Source organism: Loxodonta africana, chromosome 16 (genome assembly GCF_030014295.1).
Source record: "Loxodonta africana isolate mLoxAfr1 chromosome 16, mLoxAfr1.hap2, whole genome shotgun sequence".
Taxonomy (NCBI): domain Eukaryota; kingdom Metazoa; phylum Chordata; class Mammalia; order Proboscidea; family Elephantidae; genus Loxodonta; species Loxodonta africana.
The window spans coordinates 24,687,191-24,709,737 of record NC_087357.1 but is presented as its reverse complement, the minus strand read 5'-3'; the positions used below and the strand labels follow the sequence as shown (position 1 = coordinate 24,709,737).

General features: G+C 38.1%; 1 protein-coding gene across 2 annotated transcripts in view; it reads left to right on the top strand.

The window, feature by feature from the left end:
• The window catches only part of MXI1 (MAX interactor 1, dimerization protein), a 101,359-nt gene extending 84,021 nt beyond the window's left edge, over window positions 1-17,338 (top strand). For both annotated transcript variants that reach the window (XM_003409124.4, XM_064269337.1), the window contains exons 4-6: window positions 5,355-5,469; window positions 6,057-6,228; window positions 15,537-17,338. In XM_003409124.4, the coding sequence (XP_003409172.2) occupies window positions 5,355-5,469; window positions 6,057-6,228; window positions 15,537-15,700 (451 nt within the window). In that variant the 3' untranslated portion in view covers window positions 15,701-17,338. The remainder of the gene's footprint in view (window positions 1-5,354; window positions 5,470-6,056; window positions 6,229-15,536) is intronic.
• Window positions 17,339-22,547: the final 5,209 nt, after the last annotated feature.

Sequence of the window (22,547 nt, the reverse complement as noted above, 5' to 3'; positions counted from 1 at the left end):
AGATACCAGATGAATTAAGAGGTGTATTAAGTGAAAACAGCTTCTTTTTGAAAAGTGAGCAGAGTAGGAGGGTCCCTGTTATTCTCCCTAAGTTTTTATTTCTGTTGTCACTGAGCCCCATGACTACCACAAACAGGTCTGACACTAGGGAAATGCCACTTGGCAGGTTACTGGCTGGGAGTTAATAGTCTGTTTATTTCCTGTGAAGTAGATAATACATAAATTGTAGGTGAAACCTGTAATTATCAAATGCCATTTTATGGGAATAGCTTGTTTCCTTTTCTTATTTCACAAACAGAATAAGCCAAACAACAGAATATGGTCACGTTTTTGTAAATACGAATCGATGAGCAGCAATGTCAGTGGACCTCATCTCTGAATTTGTAAGGTTGTTTTTCATAAGAAAAAGAGTCAGGCAGAGGGTTTTTTTTTTTAAGTTTGTATATTTTCACGAGATTCTTAGCATTAAATTTCAGAGAAACTTTGGTATGTAGAATGTGTAGGATAAGCCCCTAGCCACTGTCATGTGCAAGTGTGTGTGTGGGGAGTTGGGAAACCTGGCCACAAGCCACCACAGCTTTGAAGAACGTGGCTCAAGGGAGGACTCGAAACCCATTGCGTAACATTCAGCAGAGAGGAAAATACAAGCTCTGTCTCCATCGCTTGACTTATTTTCCATTTTGATTTAGTTCCTTGGCAAAGTCTTGGTGTCCTGTAGTGGAGGAATAAAAGACAAGCAAGTTCCAAAGAAGGACCAGGCCTCTAATGGCATCAGCCAATGGGTGGTTTGTGGGGCTGGGCCAGTGTTAGATTTCTTATTGTTGTTGGGCAAGGGGACTAGAGTTTCCAGAGACAACTTGAAAAACATCATTGTATGATAACCTGCATTTCTTTTTTGAAAGGGAATGCTTTTCCCCTCAACACTATGTGCTTGTGGCTGATAGACCTGTGCTTTAAAAATATCACAGGTACTGGGAGGGGCCATTTTATAGCAAAATAATTTACCCTTCATGTTCTGAGATACTTCAGTTTGGCAGTATTGTTTACAAGATTTGAAATCAAAAGCAGCATCAGTTCCTTCAGGGAAAAATGATCCCAATCTACCACAGTAAAAGCCAGACAGACTCTTAATTGTTCCTTTTCCCACAAGGGGCTGCCTTGACAGGACCCTTCTCTCTAGTAGAATTGGAGACTGGGAATTACCCTTCCCCCTGGGTAAAACCCATTTCTTAATCTCGTTTTTGAATAGACCTTAAGCGTCTTTGAAAATAAAAGTACGTGAGTATATCTCCATTCTCTAGTCCCCTCCCTCTCAGCAAGGAGACTCCAGTTTTCTCTCAGGCGTCTTCTGCTGCAGTGTCTAATCCTAATTTTTCTTTACTGTCACTCAGGCTAAATTAGGAAAGATTTCAGCTTTATAGATTTTATTTGAGCTATCCATGTGTTGTGAAAAGTTAAGTATGTGTTCATCAAGGGGCTAATTTTTTTTTCTCATTTTCCATCAATCCTAGTTCCATAAATTTTACAATATCAGGTTTTTTCTCCTGACTGTTTAGTGTTCATTAGAATATCTAGAACAGCAGCCTCAGCTTTCCCCAGTCTTCTTTCCCCACTTTGACTAGAGAGAGGTACAAGACCATTCTGCTCATAAATCCTTATTCTGTCAGCTGCTCTACTCCTTGGAGACTAGAAAAACATCATTGTATGATACTTGTAAAATTTTCTCAATCCACAAGGATTTTCGAATGAAACCAAGCCTTTTTCTTCTCTGTCTGCTGTTCTCTTTCCCTTCCCCCCAAATCTTACAGCCCATGATTTGGCAACCCTATACAGGAGGCTCCTGAGCCACCAGTCACATGGGAATGAAGGCAAGAAAAGAAAGGACCAGATGGCATCAAAAGATATGCTTTTCTAGGTCGTTGGTGGTTAAGCTTGCAATCTGGTTACCAACAGGGAGATTATGGGGGAAAAGGTGGAGAACAGCCCCATACATGTAAGGGAAGAGGAATTTTAACATACAGTTCTTGTTTGAAGAATTTGCTGGAGAGAAACAGCTTTCACATTGATGTGAATGGTTTTTCTAATTTAACTCTGTATACTTAACAGTCAGAATATCCATTGCTCTTGGAAGGGTGCCTTTACCTAAGTGGCACATAAGCACATGTGGAAAACTGTGTGCAGTATTTGGATGGTGACTGAAAAGTATGGCTCCCCCTTGGTCAGCTGCTGTCCTTCAACTGCTGTTGACCCTTTGTTATTCTACTCCCTAAACACCTGATCCACTTACAAATACAAAAACTAGAGGAAATAACATTAGTTCCCACAGATTGACCTCGCCTCACAGGAAGCAGAAGACATCATTCACCACTCATGCTTCACACTAATATCTATTTTTGAGGGCTGTATTTACAGAACATGTGAAATAGCATCTCTGGCCTTTGTGACATGATGTCTCAGGGTATATTTTCTTGGTGTAAGCTACATCTTGGAGAATTTATAATTACTTGACTGAAGTGGCTACTAAAAAAGTATTTTGGAGGGTATTCTGCCGCCTTGCTTGGTTTAAGTATTATTTAAACCTTGACTCCTTTTGCTTTAGTAGCTCCTGATTTGACAGTGCTATTCCAGTCCTCCAGATTGCTGAACTTGGCTGATATTTCCTTATAGAATTCCAACTCAGTTGTTTTCTCTTGAATGAAAGAAACTAAGGTATTTTTAGTTTTAGGTTTAAACTTGGTCCCCACTTACAAATTTGGGTCCTTCTACTCTTCTTTTGATTACCTGGAAAACCCCTGCTTTTTCATTTAGTCCCAAGTTAAATCTTAGCCTTTTTTACAAGTCTTTCCCCTCTCATTACGTACAGCCTCTCCTTTTATTAAGATTCTGTTGCCCTTGATACCTGTATAACCCATTTCAGTATGAAATATGGAACAAAATATGTTTTATTCTGTAGTCTAGATTATAAACTGTTGGAGTTCACATTTCTTTTCTACTATTGCTGTTCAAGCAAGTGTCTGAAACAGCCCTGGGTATGCAAAAGTCATGTAACAAATACACAACACACAGCTTCATGACTGATTTAAAAAAGAAAACATAGCTATTTTAATATTACGTTAGTTGATTTCAGCCTAGGTTAATAGAAAATCGATCTACCCATTTTTTCCCTTGACCTGAAACTATAGTAAGGAGCCATTTTGCAGTGTCTTAAGCCAAAAAATAAAAGATATTTCCTATATATACTGAATTTCTGAGTTTAAGTAATTCAAACAAAATTGACAAGCTATTCTTCTGGCAATATACTTGTTAACTTCTTAAAAAAATTATTTTTTGTTGATGTTGAAAACATACACAACAGAACATATACCCATTCAACAATTTTTACATGTACAATTCAGTGATATTGATTTCATTCTTCAAGTTGTACTACTTGTTAACTTTTACTAGTTGCTTTGTTAACTTTTTTAGATGACTGAATTCAGAACCCCTGTGGACAGGACATTACTTATTAGCAAGAGAACTGCTAGTCTCCCTCTCCACCCTCTAAGTCACATCATCTTACTTGTGAGGCATATGCTGTAACAGTCCTAATAGGTTAAAGGCACTTCTTACTGTGTATATGTGTGTGTGTTTTCCTTCTTCCACTCTACCCAGCAAGAGCATTGTGTGATCATGTGAGACTCCTATGAGATTTCCCAGTTGAAAATGAAAATTTTGCTAGAGGCTCTATGAATTTGGGTGGCACAGCAGGGGAGGAGGGTGACTTTAAAATTGTTAAATCTCATTAAAGGGAATCCATTGATATACCTGAAATTTAGCGAAAATTAAAAAAAAAATTCTTTTGTTCAAACTCAGATATGTCAGTTTTCAGCCTGGAGCCAATTATTAGAACTTAGTTGTTGAACTCAGTGAAGAGATTTGCGTGGAAATACTAACGGACCTTTAACTATACCTGGGCAAGTGAGTGCTGGAAGAATCTTGACAGTTCATCAGCCAAACCCCTGACCTTACTGCCCTTAACTATCCTTGCTTGCCAGTGATATAAATGGCTGCTTATCAGACCTTCTCCTACCCTTCTTTCAAACTGTTAACATTTAAGAATTTCACTTGACATTATTTCTTGTGTATTAAGACATAGCATAGTTTGGTGGGTGGGCCAGTAAAACCATTTTGGCCCTCTTTGGGGAGAAAATGGAAGACATGTTTTGTTGTTGGTGCAGTTTTGGAGACAGTTGCTAAAAGTTTTTAGTTTTTAGTTCTTTAAGAAGTTAGGGGTAGCCTATGGACAGCTTTCAGGATTTTCTTTTCAGACATGTTAACTGTTGAGATATGTCATGCCTTATAAATCACAGGACAAAAGAAAGGGATTACTTTTGTTGTAGGTGGGAATTATGTACACAGAATTCACTTCAGATCAGAGTGATCATAATTCCTTGGAGTCAAAGGAAAGGTAAATACATGAGGTGCTCTTTGCTAGCATTTCAGCAGAAATTTCTCCCAACTTCAGAATTTCCCACAGGATGGATGGATTAGAGAATGCAGTGATTTTTAGTAAAGGATTTTGTCAACTGTTTTTTTTTTTTTTTTCTTTGTATAGAGAAACGGAGGGGGTGGTGAGAGGAAGAGAGAGAGAAATAAAAATTAAAAGCTAATGAGTTGGTATACTTAGATATTAGGAAACAGGGGACTTGTTATGGGTTGTTGTTTCAGTGGCTACAGTTGACCAAAGGGCCATATATTCTGTCTAACCCTGTCTTAGCCAGTCACAAGGTTTTGCTGTTTCTGTTGGGTTAAATCATATGAAATTGCCATTTTTATAAGTAAGAAATGGTTGAATATGAGAAGTTTCATATGGTTCAACCTAATGTATACTAACGTGTAACATGTAGGACAGCCGCAGGTGTAGAGAGGTGTGTGTATATAAGGAAAAGGTGGGCGGGATGAAATGGAAATTTGTGCGCATTTTATACCATCTGGGTGAAAACCCCTACTTTAGCTTGTGGTTTTAGGCAATCAAACCAAATACAGGTGTGCTAGTATACTTTTCCACCTCCATATTTATACAGTTGAGACAGTTTATGGGGTGGGCAAAAAAATAAGCCATCTCTGACAGAGATTACCATTGGGGATAATAGTATGAAGTGACTGGATTTTTGAAGAGCACAGTAGAAACGGGAGAGACCAAAAAACAAGTATGCTGTACTCGGGCAGCTACTTTGAAACAGAGGAATTAGGGTTGTAGTAAACTGGTTATAGGCTTAATAATGCGCAAATTATTGTTTTCCTGAAAATAGGTTTTGGGATGTTTCTAGTATAATATCCAGGCTGTGCTGATTTATTTTTTTTGTCTTTCTTAGACGAGCTCATCTGCGCCTGTGTTTAGAACGTTTAAAAGTTCTGATTCCGCTAGGACCAGACTGTACCAGGCATACAACACTTGGTTTGCTCAACAAAGCCAAAGCACACATCAAGGTGAAAAAATTTACCTTCATATTTGCATGTGGTTCTCTCGGTCCTGGTTTAATTATTAGCAATGATACCTATTCATACATTTCAGCTAGCTCACCATGCCCTCCATAATAAGTGACCTCAAGAGAAATATTTCTAAAAATTTATCAGCTAATCTGATGGGAGCAACATAACCTGATTAAACTAAATTGTTTTGACAGCATGGCCATGTGAAGAGCTGGGAACACTAGGAAAATAACAATTACTCTCCTGTCCACAGAAGAAAGGCAGTTGTGCCCTCTGCTGGAGATAACTTCACTTGGCTGTATCCCTCAGTATTTTTCCATCGAACACACTCGAAGGGGAAGTTTCTCCTTCATGGCGATTACAGGGTTCAAGAATTCCATCTTGTTCAAATAATGTAGCTTTCATTATACACACAAAAAATGTGAAGACGGAACTATTATTTATACGCACCCATACTTACATACATGTATATTCATGTTTTCTCTGCCAAAGAAGAAATCTTTTGAGATGTTACATAGAAGTCATTACGTTTTGTTGTTTGTACTGGACTGTGCATAAATGTAAATATAATTTTATCACTTTAGAAACTTGAAGAAGCTGAAAGGAAGAGCCAGCACCAGCTTGAGAACTTGGAACGAGAACAGAGATTTTTAAAGCGGCGACTGGAACAGCTGCAGGGTCCGCAGGAGTTGGAACGAATACGAATGGACAGCATTGGATCAACTATTTCTTCAGATCGTTCTGATTCAGAGCGAGGTAGGCAGTGTGCCCCTTTCCTAAAGAAACACTAAACATCTCTGTATCTGGATTTAGAGAGGGTAGGTTGTGAGGCACTGTAGCAGTGTTTGTTTTCTTCTTTTTAAACCAACACTTTAACATGCTAATTTCTGCAACCACAAAATTGTCTAGCAGTATCTGTAAATTACAGAACTTTTCTTTTTAAAAATATATACTTTCTATTTTTAAATAATAATAGACTTACAGAAAAGTTGTAAAAATTATAGAGCTCTCATATACCCTTCATATAGCTTCTCCTAAGGTTAACGTCTATATAATGATAGTACAGTTATCAAAACCAAGAAATTAACATTGATATACTATTAACTAGTCTACAGGCTTTATTCCAATTTCACCATTTTTTCCACTAATTGATAACAGTATTGCCAAGTCCTTTTTCTAGTCCAGGATCCAATATAGGGTCCTCAGTTAGATGTCATGTCTCTCCAGTTTTCTCCAATCTATTTTTTTTTTTTTATGACAGTTCTTCAGTCTTTCTTTCATGACTTTGACACTTGTGAAGAATACTGACCAGTTATTTTATAAAGTGTCCCACAATATGGGGGTTTGTCTGGTGTTTTCTCATGATTAGATTGAGGACATGACATTTGAGGCAAGGAATAAGACAGAAGTGATGTTGTACCCTTCTCAGTACATTATGTCAGGAGGTACTTTCTTTTTAAAATAAGTATCTCATCCTTCATTTCTCTCTCCATTTTCCCAGAACAGTTGCCTTTAGCAGAATTAAAAAACAAAAATCAACAACAACAACAAAAAACATTGTCAGGATTTTGTTGTTATTAGGTGCCTTAAAGTCAGTTCCAAATCATAATGACCCTGTATACGACAGAATAAAACACTGCCCAGTCCAACGCCATCCTCACAGGCATTGCTGTGTTTAATCCTATTGTTGCAGACCACTGTGTCACGCATCTCACTGAGGGTCTTTCTCTTTCTTGCTGACCCTCTACTTTACCAGGCATGATGTCATTCTCCAGGAACTGGTCCCTTCTGATAACACGTCCAAAGTACATGAAATGAAGACTTGCCATCCTTCCTTCTAATTCTGGCTGCATTTCTTCCAAGACAGATCTGCTCGTTCTTTTGGCAGCCCATGGTATATTTGATATTCTTCACCAAAACCATGATTCATATACATCAACTCTTCTTCCATCTTCCTTATTCATTGTCCAGCTTTCACATGAATATGAGGCAATTGAAAATACCACAGCTTGGGTCAGGTGCACCTTAGTCTTCAAGGTGACATCTTTGCTTTTTAACACTTTAAAGAGGTCTTTTGCAGCAGATTTGCCCAATGTAATATGTCATTTGATTCCTTGACTCCTGCTTCCATGGGCATTGATTGTGAATCCAAGTAAATGAAATCCTTGACAACTTCAGTATTTTCTCCTTTTATCAAAACGTTACTTACTAGTCCAGTCATAAGGCTTTTTGTTTTCTTTATGTTAAAGTATAATCGATACTGAAGGCTGTAGCCTTTGATCTTCATTAGTAAATGCTTCAAGTCCTCTTCACTTTCAGCAAGCAAGGATTTCTTGCAGTTCCCCTATCAATATACTGCTGCAGCTGCTTTTGAATGATCTTCAGCAAACTTTTACTTGCGTGTGATAGTTAATGATAAAACCCAAAACTGAGTGCCGTCGATATTGTTCGATAATCTCCACATTTGGTTGGATCACCTTTATTGGGAATAGGCATAAATATGGATCTGTTCCAGTTGGTTGGCCAGGTAGATGTCTTCCAGATTTCTTGGTGTAGATGAGTGAGCACTTCCAGTGCTGCATCCATTCGTTGAAACGTCTCAATTGGTATTCCGTCAATTCCTGGAGCTTTGTTTCTCGCCAGTGTCTTCAGGGCAGCTTAGACTTCTTCCTTCAGTACTTTTGATTCCTTATCGTATGTCACCTCCTGAAATGGTTGAATGACGACCAATTCTTTTTGGTAGAGCTGCATTGTTCAATTTTTTGCCCATAGAATCCTTTCAGTACTGCAACTTGAGACTTCAATTTCTTCAGTTCTTTCAGCTTGAGAAATGCCAAGTATGTTCTCCCATTTTGGTTTTCTAACTCTAGATCTTTGCATATTTCATCATAATACTTTGTCTTCTTGAGCTGCTGTTTGAAATCTTCTGTTCAGCTCTTTTACTTCATCATTTCTTCCATTTGCTTTAGCTGTTCTGTGTTCAAGAGCAAGTTTCAGAGTCTCTTCTGACATCCGTTTTGGTCTTTTTTTTTTTCTTTCTTTCTTTTAACGACCTTTTGCTTTCTTCTTGTATGATGTCCTATGACTTGTCAGGTCTTTGGTCATTAGTGTTCAATCCATCAAATTTGTTCTTGAAGTGGTTTCTAAATTCAGGTGGGATATACTCAAGGTTGTACATTGGCTCTTGTGGACTTGTTTTGATATTCTTCACATTCATCTTGAACTTGCATATGAGCAATTGATGATCTGTTTTGTAGTTGGCCCCAGCCTTGTTCTGATTGATACTGAGCTTCTCCATTGTCTCCTTCCACAGATGTAGTCAGTTTGATTCCTGTATATTCCACCTGGCGATGTCCATGTGTATAGTAGCTGTTTATGTTTTGATAAAAGGTATTGCGGATGAATATGTCATTGGTCGTGCAAAATTCTATCATGCAATCTCCCACGTTGTTTCTATCGCCAAGGCCATTTTTTCCAACTACTGATCCTTCTTTGCTTCCAACTTTAGCACTCCAGTCACCAGTAATTATCACTGCATCCTGATTGTGTATTTGATCAATTTCAGATTGTAGAAGTTAGTAAAAACTTTGAATTTCTTCATCTTTGGCATTAGTGGTTGGTGCATAAATTTGAATAGTCGTATTAACTGGTCTTCCTTGTAGGTGTATGGATATTATCCTATCACTGATAGTGTCATACTTCAGTATATATCTTGAAAAGTTCTTTTTGACAATGAATGCGACTCTATTTCTCTTCAGTTTGTCATTCCCGGCATAGTAGATCATATTATTGTCTGATTCAGAATGGCCAATACCAGTCCATTTCAGCTCACTAATGCCTGGGATAATTGATCTTCAAGTGTTCCATTTAATTTTTGACAGCTTCCAGTTTTCCTAGATTCATACTTCATACATTTCATGTTCTAATTATTAACAGATGTTTGCAGCTGTTTCTTCTCACTTTGAATCATGCCGCATCAGCAAGTGAAGATCCCGAAAACTTGATCCTGTCCACGTCATTAAGGTCGACTCTACTTTGAGAAGGCACCTCTTCCCCAGTCTTATGTTGAGTGCCTTCCAACCTGAGGGGCTTATCTTCCAGCTGTCACTATATCAGACAATGTTGCCCTGCTATCCATAAGATTTTCACTGGTCAGTTTTTTTCAGGAGTAGATCTCCAGGCCCTTTTTCCCAGTTTGTCTTAGTGTGGAAGCTTTGCTGAAACTTGTCCACCGTGGGTGAACCTGCTGGTATTTGAAATACCGGTGGCTTCGCTTCCAGCATCACAGCAACGTGCAAGTCACCACAGTACAACAAACTGGCAGACGAGTGGTGGTTCAGAATTTTACTCATCTGTTTTATCTATAGCTCCCGCCACATCAGGCCTCATACCACAATAAAATAGATTGCGAAGGTGATTTCTGGTAATTTTAAGCTTTACATTTGGGAAAATAGAGCTCATTTAGATCATCAGGATTGTAAAATATTAGATTAGTGACACTTCCTTTTTAAGACTGATTTTTTTGTTGTTTTAACTTTTTATTAGAGAAATTCAAACACACACAAAAGTAGAGAGAATAGAATGGATTCCCATATACCCATTATCCAGTTTGAACAGTTGTCAACATTCTGTCATTCTTGTTTCATCTATCTTCTACCAATGTTACCTTGAATATTTTTTCTGGAGTGTTTAAAGTAAATCCCAGGTAACATTATCGTTTTCCCCTAAATACTTCAGTATGTATCTTTGATAAATAGGACTTTAAAAGTATAGTACCATTATAAAACCTCAAAAAATTAATAAAATCAGCTAATCCTTTTTGTCTTCTTACATTATCCTTTTTTAAATTTGATTGTGGTAAAATATGTATAACAAAACATTTGCCATTTTAACCATTTTTAAGTTTACAGTTCTGTGACATTAATTACATTCACCATGTTGTGCAATAAACTAATGTTATTTAATAGCATCAATTTTTTTTTTTTAATACCTTGTCTGGAAACCCTGGTGCGTAGTGGTTAAGAACTACTGCTGCGAACCAAAAGATCGGCAGCTCAATCCACCAGGCACCCCATGGAAACCCTACAGGGCAGTTCTGCTCTGTCTTACAGGGTCGCTATGAGTCGGAATCAACTCGATGGCAGCAGGTTTTTTTTTAATACCTAGTCTAAGGAGCCCTGGTGTCACAGTGGTTAAGAGCTCGGCAGCTAACCAAAAGGTCAGCAGTTTAAACCACCAGCCACTCCTTGGAAACCTTATGGAGCAGTTCTGCTCTGTCCTGTAGGATTGCTTTGAGTTGGAACCAACTTGATGGCAAGGGGTTTGGTTTTGGTTCTTTGGAATACCTAGTCTAAGGAGCCCTGGTGTCTCAGTGGTTAAAGCACTTGCTGCAAACAAAAAGGTCAATGGTTGCATCCCACCAGCTGCTCTGTGGGAGAAAGATCTGGCAGTATGCTTCCGTAAAGATTTACAGCTTTGGAAACCTTATGGGACAGTTGTTCTCTGTCCTGTGGCATCACTGTGAGTCAGGATAAACTCCATGGCAGTGGGTTGGTTTTTTGTTTTTGTTTGTTTAATACCCACTCTGAGCCCTGGTGGCACAGTGGTTAAGCTAGGCTGCTAACCAAAAGGTTAGCGGTTAGAACCCACCAGCCACTCCATGGGAGAAGGATGTGGTGCTCTGCTTACATAAAGATTACACCCTTGGAAACCCTCTCATGCATTTTTCCTCTGTTCTGTGGGGTCACTATGAGTCAGAATAGATGTGATGACAAGGGGTTTTAATACTTAGTCTCTGATAGATTTTTTCCTGTTGTCTCAAAAATGGCTTTTTACCATTGGTATGTTTGAATCAGGATCCAAACAACGTCCACACACTGCATTTGTTTAATATGACTTTTAAGTCACTTTTAATCTAGAAGTTTTTCTTCCCCTACCTTTTCTTCCTTGCCATTTATTTGTTTTAGAAAATGGAAACCTGGGTCATCTTTCTTACAGAATTTCCCACTTTATAGATTTGGCTGATTGAATCCTCTTGGTGTCATTTAACATGTTCTTCTGTCCCTCTTATTCCCTGTAGAAAGAAAGATAGATCTGGAGGCTTGATTGAATTAAGGTTCTTTTTTGGAGCAAGAGTGCTTCATAGGTAGTGCTGTGTACTTCATATTGCATCATTATGTCTGGTTGTCCTACTTTTAGTGATGTTGAGATTGATCAGTGGGTTTAGGTAATGTTATTTTCATACATTTATGTAAAGTTCTCTGTCAGCCTTTCACTTAATGGTTTCAGAAGTCATTGCTGATCATTGCCCCGATCATTTCATTAGGTATTACAGTGATTTTTAAAAATTCTGTCATTCTTGCGTTTATTAACTGTTTTCCTTCTATAAAGAAGATCATTTCCTTACCAACTTTTGGGATACCCAGAAGTAATGTCCAATTCAGGAAAGATGAGATAAATGTTTGATTTTTTTTTTTGCTTTATGGATATTCTGAATAATGAGTTTTGGTACCTTAGCAACCGTGTGATAAGGTTTTTGTTTGGTTGTTTTTTTAATACCTTATGACCTCATATGTTTTAATGTATCAAATGTGTTCCCATCCATTGCTATCATTATTCTTTTTAATGCTCAAGCTGTCCCATAATTAGTCAGTAGGAATCCTTCAAATTGGTTTTTAATCCCCTTTAATACAACTCTGGAAGTCTTTGTTTTTGTTTTTTTTCGTTACACAAGAGTTAATTTTTTTATGGCGCTTTTTCTTTTTTCAATATTGTGTTTCAGGAGAAAGTTTACACAGCAAATTAGGTTCCCATTTAACAATTTTTATACAAATGGTTCTATGACATTAGTTAAGTTTCCACATTGTGTCAGCTTTCTCATTATTTACATTCTGTTCTGTTTTCATCAATCTAGCTTCCCTCCCCCTCTTTGCCTTCTCATCTTTGCTTTGGGTAAATGTTGACTGTTTAGTTTCATATACTTGATTGTTTAAGTGAGCACATTACTCACCAGTGATACTATTTATGTTATAAGCCAATCTATTATTTGGCTGAAAGGTGACCTCCAGGAGTCATAGCTTTAGTTCCAACTTCCCAAGTTCAAAGGTATCTTAGGGTGATAGTCTCGGGGGTTCCTCTAGTTTCTATCTGTCCAGTAAGCCTGACCTTTTTTAGGAATTTGAATTTTGTTCTACATTTTTCTCTCATTCTATCCAGGACCTTCTATTATGTCCCTGGTCAGATGGTCGGTAATGATAGCCAGGCACCATCTATTTCTTCTGGTCTCAGGCTAGAAGAAGTCATGGTGTGTGTGGGCTTTTAGCCCTGTGAACCATTTTCTTCTTTGAGTCTTTGGTTTCCTTAGTTCTCTTTTGCTCCAGTTGAGTAGAGACCAATGTGTATATTAGATGGCTGCTCCCAAGCTTTTAAGACCCCAGATGCTACTCACTAAATTAGGATGTAGAACATTATAAACTGTGTTATGATTGTGGCACCCTGTTTTGAAGAATAAAATCTACCCAAGACAGCAGCAGAAATTTTAAGGACATGCTCCCTGTATGAGTGACAGTGAAGTGTGACAGAAATAACCCTCAATTAGGAGGCGGATCTTAGTTGTACTCCTCTCTACTGCTTACGAGCACCTCCCACCCCCCACCTCCAGATTTCAGAGAGGGTATATCTTCTTTCTATTATAGCTCTCATTTTTTATTTTTTGCTAGCACCTGAGTACCATTCTTGTTCTTATCTGGCAGTGCCTTTTTCCCATTGTTACAAGGGACTTTTATTAACATTTCTAGCCCATCTGGCTAGAGCAGTCTTTCTTTTTACTTTGATTTGATTGAGTTTAGCATGTGTTGTTGGACAGGGTGTCTTGATTTTATTTTCCAGTTGTAGGTTGGATGAGTGTCTGTGGTGCTAGGAAACACTGAATGGCCTATGAAGCATTATGGATATAGAGCAAATAGTTATGAATTCTTAGGATTATTTATATAGCTTGTTTGGCCAGCCACCCGCATTTTAAAAGCAGATCTCTAAAACTTTTGAAGCAACGAGCCCTTTTGAAAAATTATACTTTGAAATAATTTTACTGTGTCTTCTTGGGCTTAGCAAGAGTCCACTTTTCCTGAAGCAGTTGTGATCAGTGTGAGCCCTTAAAGTCAGTGCCAAATAGGAAACATCAGGCTTGCAGATAGTCTTTCTTAAGAGAATTAAAAAATCCTGAGTTTGTTCTAGCTGCTGTGGGGGAAACATTTTTCAGTTGCCTTTTGTTTTTAAAATATGGTTTGCTTTCATATAGGTGATTATATGGAGCCCTGGTGGCACAGTGGTTTAAGTGTTTGGCTACTAACCAAAAGGTTGGCAATTCAAATCCACCACTTGCTCCTTGGAAACATTATGGGGCAGTTCTGTTCTGTCCCGTAGGGTTGTTGCTGTGAGTTGGAATCAACTCAGTGGCAGTGGGTTTGGTTTTTGGTGATTATGTGTGTAATATTTAACCATTAAGGTTTTAAGGTACCCACTGATAGCTGGATCATGTATATATTTAGGGTTTCTTTATTATGCTGGCTTGGAAACTCTATGGGGCAGTTCTACTCTGTCCTATAGGGTCGCTATGAGTCGGAATCGACTCGACGGCACTGGGTTTGGTTGCGTTATTATGCTGGAGCCCTGGCGGCACTGTGGTTAAGAGCTCAGCTGTTAACCAAAAAATTGACAGTTCGAATCTGCAACTGCTCCTTGGAAACCCTGTGGAGCAAGTTCTACTTTGTCCTGTAGGGTCGCTATGAGTCAGAATTGACTTGATGGCAGTGGTTTTGGGTTTTGGTTTATAATGCTTGGCTTTTGAAGTAAAAGTTAAATACCACCACCAAAATGCCTTTATTATAGTCTTTACTACAGGTCTCACTATAATTCAGAGATTTTAAAGCCTCAGGCCCTTACTTTAAGCTATGTTTAATGTAAGAAAATTACAGTGACTTGAAGACAAATCTCTGAGTCTTTGTAATGACTGGTTTATTTTGGTTACTGAATAGTCAGAGATCTTTATGATGAATCCTAGAAGTCTGTAGAATTATCTATAGAATGACACCACCAAAGGTCTGCATAGATAAATATTCAAATTCACCTATATTAAGTTTATGTTTTTTCCCCTTTAAGGCAATCTTTATTAATAAACAGGATTGAGAATTAGATTCTGGTTTGGTGCAAAACAGATGTTATTTAACCAGTTGGGGTTGGAATCTTTTAATATTAAGCACTAATTCTCAAATAGGCTAAGTGATTTTATTAGTGGGAGGTCCAGACGAACTGGCATCACAGGGTTTAGTAAACTTGCTCCCTAAATTGAAATCACCATAATATACCAATGTCATGGATTGAATTGTGTCCCCCAAAAATGTGTTAACTTGGCTAGGCCATGATTCCCTATATTGTGTGATTGTCCATCATTTTGTCATCTGATATGATTTCCCTATGTGTTGTAAATCCTGCCTCTATGATGTTAATGAGGCAGGGTTAGAGGCAGTTATGCTAATGAGGCAAGACTCAGTCTGTAAGATTAGGTTGTGTGTTGAGTTAATCTCTTTTGAGATAGAAAAGCGGGACAAATACAGGGGACCTCATACCACCAAGAAAGCAGTGCCAAGAGCAGAGCACGTCCTTTGAACCCGGGGTTCCTGCACTGAGAAGCCCCTAGGTTAGGGGAATATTGACGACAAGGACCTTCCCCCAGAGCTGACAGAGAGAGAGGCTTCCTCTGGAGCTAGCGCCCTGAATTTGGACTTCCAGCCTCCTAGACTGTGAGAGAATAAATTTCTCTTTATTAAAGCTGTCCCCTTGTGGTATTTGTGTTATAGCAGCACTAGATGACTGAGACAACCACATATTCACCTTTCCAAAAAATATCCCTGTGTCTTCACCTTTAGTTCTTTGTCTGCAGAGATCACCAATAATAAGCTTGTATATGTAATAATTATTTTATGATTTTTTTCCTCATGCCCCGTTATTTTTTGAAGGTTTGCATATACCACATATTACTAATGTTCTTCCTTTTTTCTCTTTGGCAGAGGAGATTGAAGTGGATGTTGAAAGCACAGAGTTCTCCCATGGAGAAGTGGACAATATCAGTACCACCAGCATCAGTGACATTGATGACCACAGCAGCCTGCAGAGTATTGGGAGTGACGAGGGTTACTCCAGTGCCAGTGTCAAAATTTCGTTCACTTCCTAGAACCCAGCATGACATAACAGTGCAGGGCAAAATATTCACTGGGCCAATTCAATCCAAACAATCTCTTAAATTGGGTTCATGATGCAGTCTCCTCTTTAAAACAAAACTATACTTGAACAAAAGGGTCTCAAAAGACCTGTATTTAAGCAAATACATAGCAAAAAGTGGAGCAGAGCCTCCCCAGCTGAATAAATACTTGTAATACTCATATTGGAAAATCACAATTTCTAATGGCAGCAGAAAACTTGTGAGAAATTTCTTTGATTTGATTTAGTTGATTTAAAAGAGGACATTGGAAATCCCATCCTCTCTTTCTTTTCTAGTTTGCTCATACTACACAGAGTAGACACGTTTTAAGGATGGGTTATGAACCCTTCCTGAGCTTTATGGTCCTAAAAACAAATAAAATCAAACCTGTAGTAATGACAAGATGAAATCAGGCATTAATCCTGGATAGCTGAAGAGCTATTGTTACTCAGCCTGGGACAGATTATCATGAAGCCTGTGGATGATCAATACTTTAAAAAAAAAAAAAAAACAAACTCATTTCATGCTCTGCTAAAGGAGAGATTCCCATGAAGCCTGTTGAGAGGGATCATCACGCAGCTCAGCTTTCTGTTGGATTCCATGCTAAGCAGGCTAACCTTATCCTGCATTGTTAGCACTAGGGCACCAAACCGCCAGCTTGCCAGCCGCCTCTAGGCCCCTGGGCAGCAGGGAGGCAGTCAGTGCGTGACAGCCTCCACCATACAAGGCCCGTGAGTATGGATTGGGGGGCCAGAAGGAAAAAGCTCCACGTGCCTCTGTGTCTGCGTGGGCCAGAAGGATTTTGCACGCAGATAAGCAGGCCAAGGTCTGAGCCACGGCAGCATTTTTATTTCAGATTTTGATAACTGTTTGTATATGTTGAAACCAAAATGACATCTTTTTAAAAGCTTGTCCATAAAAAACATAGATGTCTTTTATAGTGGAAAAACACATGGGAAAAAATCATCTATTTTGATGCAGCATTTGATAATGATAAAACACCTCACACCTCACTCTTTATAGTGCACAAAATGAATGAGGTCTGGGCTAGGTAGAAAAAAGGTCAATGCTAATGTTTTTGTTTTCTTTTAGAATCATTACCCTTTACCAGCTTTTAACCATCTGGTATCTATAGTAGGCTATCATAGTTAACATAGTTAAGTTCAGCACTTGTCTTATTTTAGTGTAAAGATTTGCTTCCATGTTCCTGCAGGCAGTCTCTCTCCTTCCTCAAAATTCCACTGTGCAGGTGCTATTGTTGCTGTTATGAATATTTTCAGAAATGTTATTTTCTTAAAAGTGAAATTTCTAGCCTGCACTTTGATGTCGTGTGTTCCCTCTGTCTTTTAAACTCCAAGGTTCCCCTCTTGCCCTCTTCCTTACCACAGGGAGCATTCCTGGAGACCTTACCCCTGGCTGTTTGAACTTTGTATACTTTAAATAATTTAACTACCCTAATTACTTAAAAAAAAAAAAAAAAAGCTTTATGACTTTCATAACTTATTGCTGATTTTAATGGGTTGTTAATTTCAGTCCTGTAGTTTTATTTTATGTTTTAGGTAGGGCTGGGCAAGGAAAAAGAAAATAAAGACAACCATATTTAGCAGTGCAGTTGAGTTGTGTGTTAATGTTAGACTATCCTTTGTAAGTAGCACTTTAACAGCATTAGCTGCTTCTGTCTATGAAGTGTACCGTACGTAAGGCCTCAGCATTTACTTACCTGTTCTTGTGCTCTTCCTGTGCTTCCAGAAATATTTTATTATTGATTGTGCTATGTTTGAGCAGAAGAATTCTTTGAAGTAGATGGGTGTGAAAAACTGCATGCTTTTAGAAGCCCATCATTAAACCTGCTACTTCAGGTGCTGGCTGGAGACTTAATGAAAAACATGACAAATTCATTTATCTGGCCCAGGTAAATTATTTCTGGTTTCATTTAAAATTACTCCTGGCCAGATCAAAATGTTGCTCTATATATTTGCTTAATTTTGACTTTCCCAAGTGAGACATGGTTTGAAGACTGTGCCAACTACCATGGAAATTAAATAGAAGCTGATGACTAAGCTTTCATTTTGTTATTCCCATGGCATTCGCTTATGTCATTTTGCCTAGGGTTGAAATTCGGGACTTCATTCAGGTGAACTTGAGAGGTGCTGCCATTTTGTTGTATATGTACAAGGTGGTGGGCTGGAAAGCCTTTGTTGCAAAACTACAGTACGTATTTCAGCTGCCCCCGAAATTACTCCTTCCCTGGGTTTGTTTTCCTTGAGGAGGGTGGGCGGGGGGTGGATTGTACCATGAGTAAGGAGTATTAATTTTTTAAAAGACAAATCGACTTTGAAGATACAACAGTTAACTGCAAGAAATAAAAATTGTGAAAGAAGAATACCCGAGTGCTTTTTGTACCACCCTTCTCTGTGAAGGAAAAAATTACGGATGAGAATCCACACCTTGAGCGGCAACTGCCTTATGAATGCCTGTGTTGATACCTCAGCAGTCAGGAATTACTGGCAGCTTGAATGATCATTTCTATTTTCTGTTCCACAGTTTAAACAGGTGCCAAGCCTACTGATGACTCCTCACAATCTGACTGCAGATGGTGTAGTATCTGATAATCTTAACTGCTTCACGTTAGATGCAAAGCTGTCTGTCATTCTCATTTTCTGTTCTCCAAATAACTTTTTAGGGAATCCCTTTGGCTACACTATTCAAATACTTTTCAAGTCTGTTTCCAATTAGTCCCCACTAACCTGCCTTAAGGTACCGGAAATGTAAAATGTCTATAAAAGATATTTATATTGAGGAGCTGTGGTGGCTTAGTGGTTAAGTGCTCAGCTGCTTAACCATTGTGCCACCAGGGAAGGATTCTGATAATCGCTATTATGACCTGCAGTTCCTGGTTAGAATAGGTATGAGAACCCTGTAGAATGCCTTTTCTAATCCACATGGCAATGACCACTTTTAGCATTGCAAAGCAGGATTGCAAAGCTCCTAACCTAAGACCACACTGCCTCCTGAAATTGTTTAGCCTCATGGAGAATGATGTTTGTGTGTGTTGTTTTCTTTCACTTAAAGAAGCAACAGTGTTTTCCCGTTTTTGTGTTATCCCTCCACCTCAAATTGTCAAACTAACCCAGCGTACCTACCAAAACCAGGATAAGGTGGGAAGAACAAGGGTTTTTGATCAGATTTAAATCCCAGTTCTGACATTGGCTACACTCCAAACAGAAGTTACTTAATTTCTTAATTTGGCCTGTTTCCTTCTAAAAAAATTGTTAAAAACACTACCTCTATCTTGGAAGGTTGCAAGGACTAAAGGTGATATATATAAATTACCCTTTCCCCAAATCTAGGAACTTGTAGCACCAAAAGGAAGTTAAGAGGTATTTCTTTGTCTGATTAAAAGGGCTATTTCTAAATATATATTAGTTCATTTTAACAAAATTCCATGGCAGGTTATACTTTGTAAGAAGCCAATTTTGATGTCGTATAGAATTTTTAAAATAAAGTCTTTATAGTAAGATTGATATTATTACCAGTTTCAGTGATTATGTGCTCTTTTTTAAAAAGGACTGCATAACTTGAGTTTGAGAACATTATTACACACTGATAGTAATGACTACCTAATAATCGAGTGCCCTAGTTTCAGTATTTGGTGCTGGCCTTGCCAAAAAGAAACGGGGGCGGATTCCAGCAGCCATCTTCTTGGCTCGTATACCAGATCTAATAGGAGACTGGTTTTCTTGTGGAGTATGTCTGACTCCCTTAAACAGACCGTGTAGTTCAGAATATATGTACTGGCTAACAACTTCATGGTTCTGGTTTTGCCTTTCTGTGAAATCATAAATTATTAGGGCAAATGGCTTAAAAGGAAGCTCTTTTAAAGTACTGTGAACTACTTTGTTCTTAGTCGTGAGGGAATGCTTAAACAGTCTTAATTGCTAGGGCAATGACTGGGATATTTTAGATTTTTAAAATAGTATTATTCATGAATAAATGACACCAGGGCACAGAATAGAATTTTGTAAAAGTCCACAGTGAAAGCCCTAAAACAATTTAAAATGTATGCAAAAATAATGTAAATTTGAGGTCAACTGTTTCTAAATTAACATGTTTTTGAGGAAAAATTCCAGGCTAAAGAACCAAAGGGATACTTCCTTCCTGCTGCTTCTGAGCAATGACCAGTTGGACGGTTACCATAGATCTTAGGCTTCAACTCTAGTTCTCCCAGGATGCAGTCAGTGTTTCCTCCAAGCCTAATTCTTTTTCTGGTCAGAAGTTCACTGCATCTTGCTAAAGTCTAGCACAGGGCTTGAAAGGGGAAAAAGCAAATGCACGTCCATTTTCACCAAGGAAGGAAAATCATGAGCCAACAAAATAAGAACCATAAATTTGGGCTGTAAGTACCTCTAAAACCAACCTTTCTCGTAATGAAGTGTAACTAGGGCTCCTTTTAGTTATGCTCTTAAAAAAGACTAAATGGGGGGACAGATTACAACTTAAATAAATACTAGTGACTTAAGTCTGTACTGGAAACCCTGTTGGCGAAGTGGTGAAGAGTTTGGCTGCTAAAAAAGTTCAGTTCGGATCCACCAGGTGCTCCTTGGAAACCCTGTGGGGCAGTTCTACTCTGTGCTATAGGGTTGCTATGAGTCGGAATAGACTCCACAGCAGCGGGTTTGGTTCATTTTTGGTTTTAAGTCTGTACTGGTTTCCTAAAAGGGAATTGGTAAGGTGCTTGGTGGAAGTAAATTGCCAGTGTTTATTGCCCGAGAGCTGAAAGATTGAGTGTATCCAAAATTTGGCATTTTCGCTAGTTCACCTGTCCATCTGCTTTATCCCACTCAAGACCACAAAAGAGCAACCTATTCTCTATACATAAGCTAAAAGGGCAAATGAAAATCTTCACAAATCTAACATCCTCATCTTAAGTTTTCTTTTACTAGACTTACTTTTGTCTAGGCCAAAACAAAAAGTTCTTAGAACGTCCCATCTACAATATTGGTTTTTGAGCCTCTTAAGATGTCTTATAGGAATATATATATTCAGATATAGATGGGATAAAGGGATTGAATTACTTGTTTTTGTTTAAACTGTCATTACCTGTTACTTTGCCTATGCTCTTCCTCTCCACTGCAGTAAAAATTCAGTTTAACTTGCAACTCAAAAATCCTAGATATAAAGAATATTTACATTTACTGTTGAACTTGTAAATTACCATTTATACTAATTGGTTGCTTCATAGTATAATATATTCAATAGATTGAGGAGATACTTAATGAACCCTCTAAAGATTTTAACATAAAATCTTGTTGGTTTTAATAGGTTTTCTTTTATATTCCAATTAACATCCATAATTGAGGCATAAAGTCAAATCAAAACTTTAAAAATACTTTTTGGCTGAATTCCTAGCTTTTTTTTTTTCCTTTTCATAATCTGTACACATGCTTAGCAATTCACAAATGTAGTTTTCCTTTGTATTACCTGATGGTTTTCCCTTGCTATTTTCAAGGCAGACACTCAGCATTAAAACTGCATCATGAGAACATACACATCCTTCGTGATAAAAACAAGCACTTTTTAAAATGAGTTGTTAACTGATGCAGTTCATTTTGGCTTGATGCCTAGTCTTCATAATTGGGCTAATGAAACTGCCACTTCAAAAATCAAACTGCTTTTACATTTAACCTAAAATACGGTTCTTCACCAGGTATGTGCATCAGAATCACTGGCGGTGGTTGTCAAAGATAGACGCGCCTTGGCCCAGGGATAGGTCTTGGGTAGGATGGGACCCAGACACAGGAATTCCTTTTTTCAAACAAGCATTGGGGTAATTTTATTATAATTTGCACCCCCTTCCTGTTCAGAACCATGCCCTAGGATATTCTGATACAAACATTAACTGAAACCTTTACTGGATTTAATGTTATATCTCTGGTAATTTGGTAACACTTCAGGAATACAATTGTAATTGGGGCCTCAAATCATAAGCAATGGTGCAATTATCCATTGTTATGTAAATTATTAAGGAAAAAAGATAACTATTACCATTCTACATAGTAATAGCAAACACTTCTATAGTGTTTTCCATGAACCAGTTTCTGTTAAGCACAAATTCTTACAACCTATGGAACAGTATTTCCATTTTATAGCTGAAAAAAATTGAGGCAAAGAGGAGTTAGTCATCCTTACTCTTCACTGTACTCCACTGCGCCTCTACACATTAATTAAAACAGCGTTATCTGTAATTACTACTAAAATTAAAATTGTTTACTAATTTTGGGGATGTTAGGACTGTTCCTTGAAGGTGAACAACAAAGTGAAATGTCAACCTTTGAGAAGATACATGTAACCACAGCAATTTAGGGCCATAAATCAGTATTTAATATTTCAGTCTGTCAGTTTCAGAGCTTCAAGTGAAGCTTCTTGACACAGAAGGAAAAAATAAAATTTTAACAAAACTTAAAGCCACCAAGCTTCACATTTAGTGTATAGACATACTTTTCATTAAGCATCTTCTCAAATTCAGCACACTGATAGGTAGTCTTATGTCCCCAAAGACCCTTTTACAGTCCAGATGACCATCCTGACACTGTTTTCCTGAAGGCCACATCTAAGTCTTTGCGACAAGGGATCCTTAACTTACCTCACGCTATAGGCCTCCAGTTTTCAAAACACATGTTTTATTATGGTATGGTCTTTTACTTTTTTTTTCTCTGCTACTGCAAAACCAATGAGGAAAGTTAATGTGCAGAAAGGAAGGCCCACAGGGCCAAAGGAGTAGGAAGTGTCAGTTACAATAGCCCTTCCTACATAAACACCA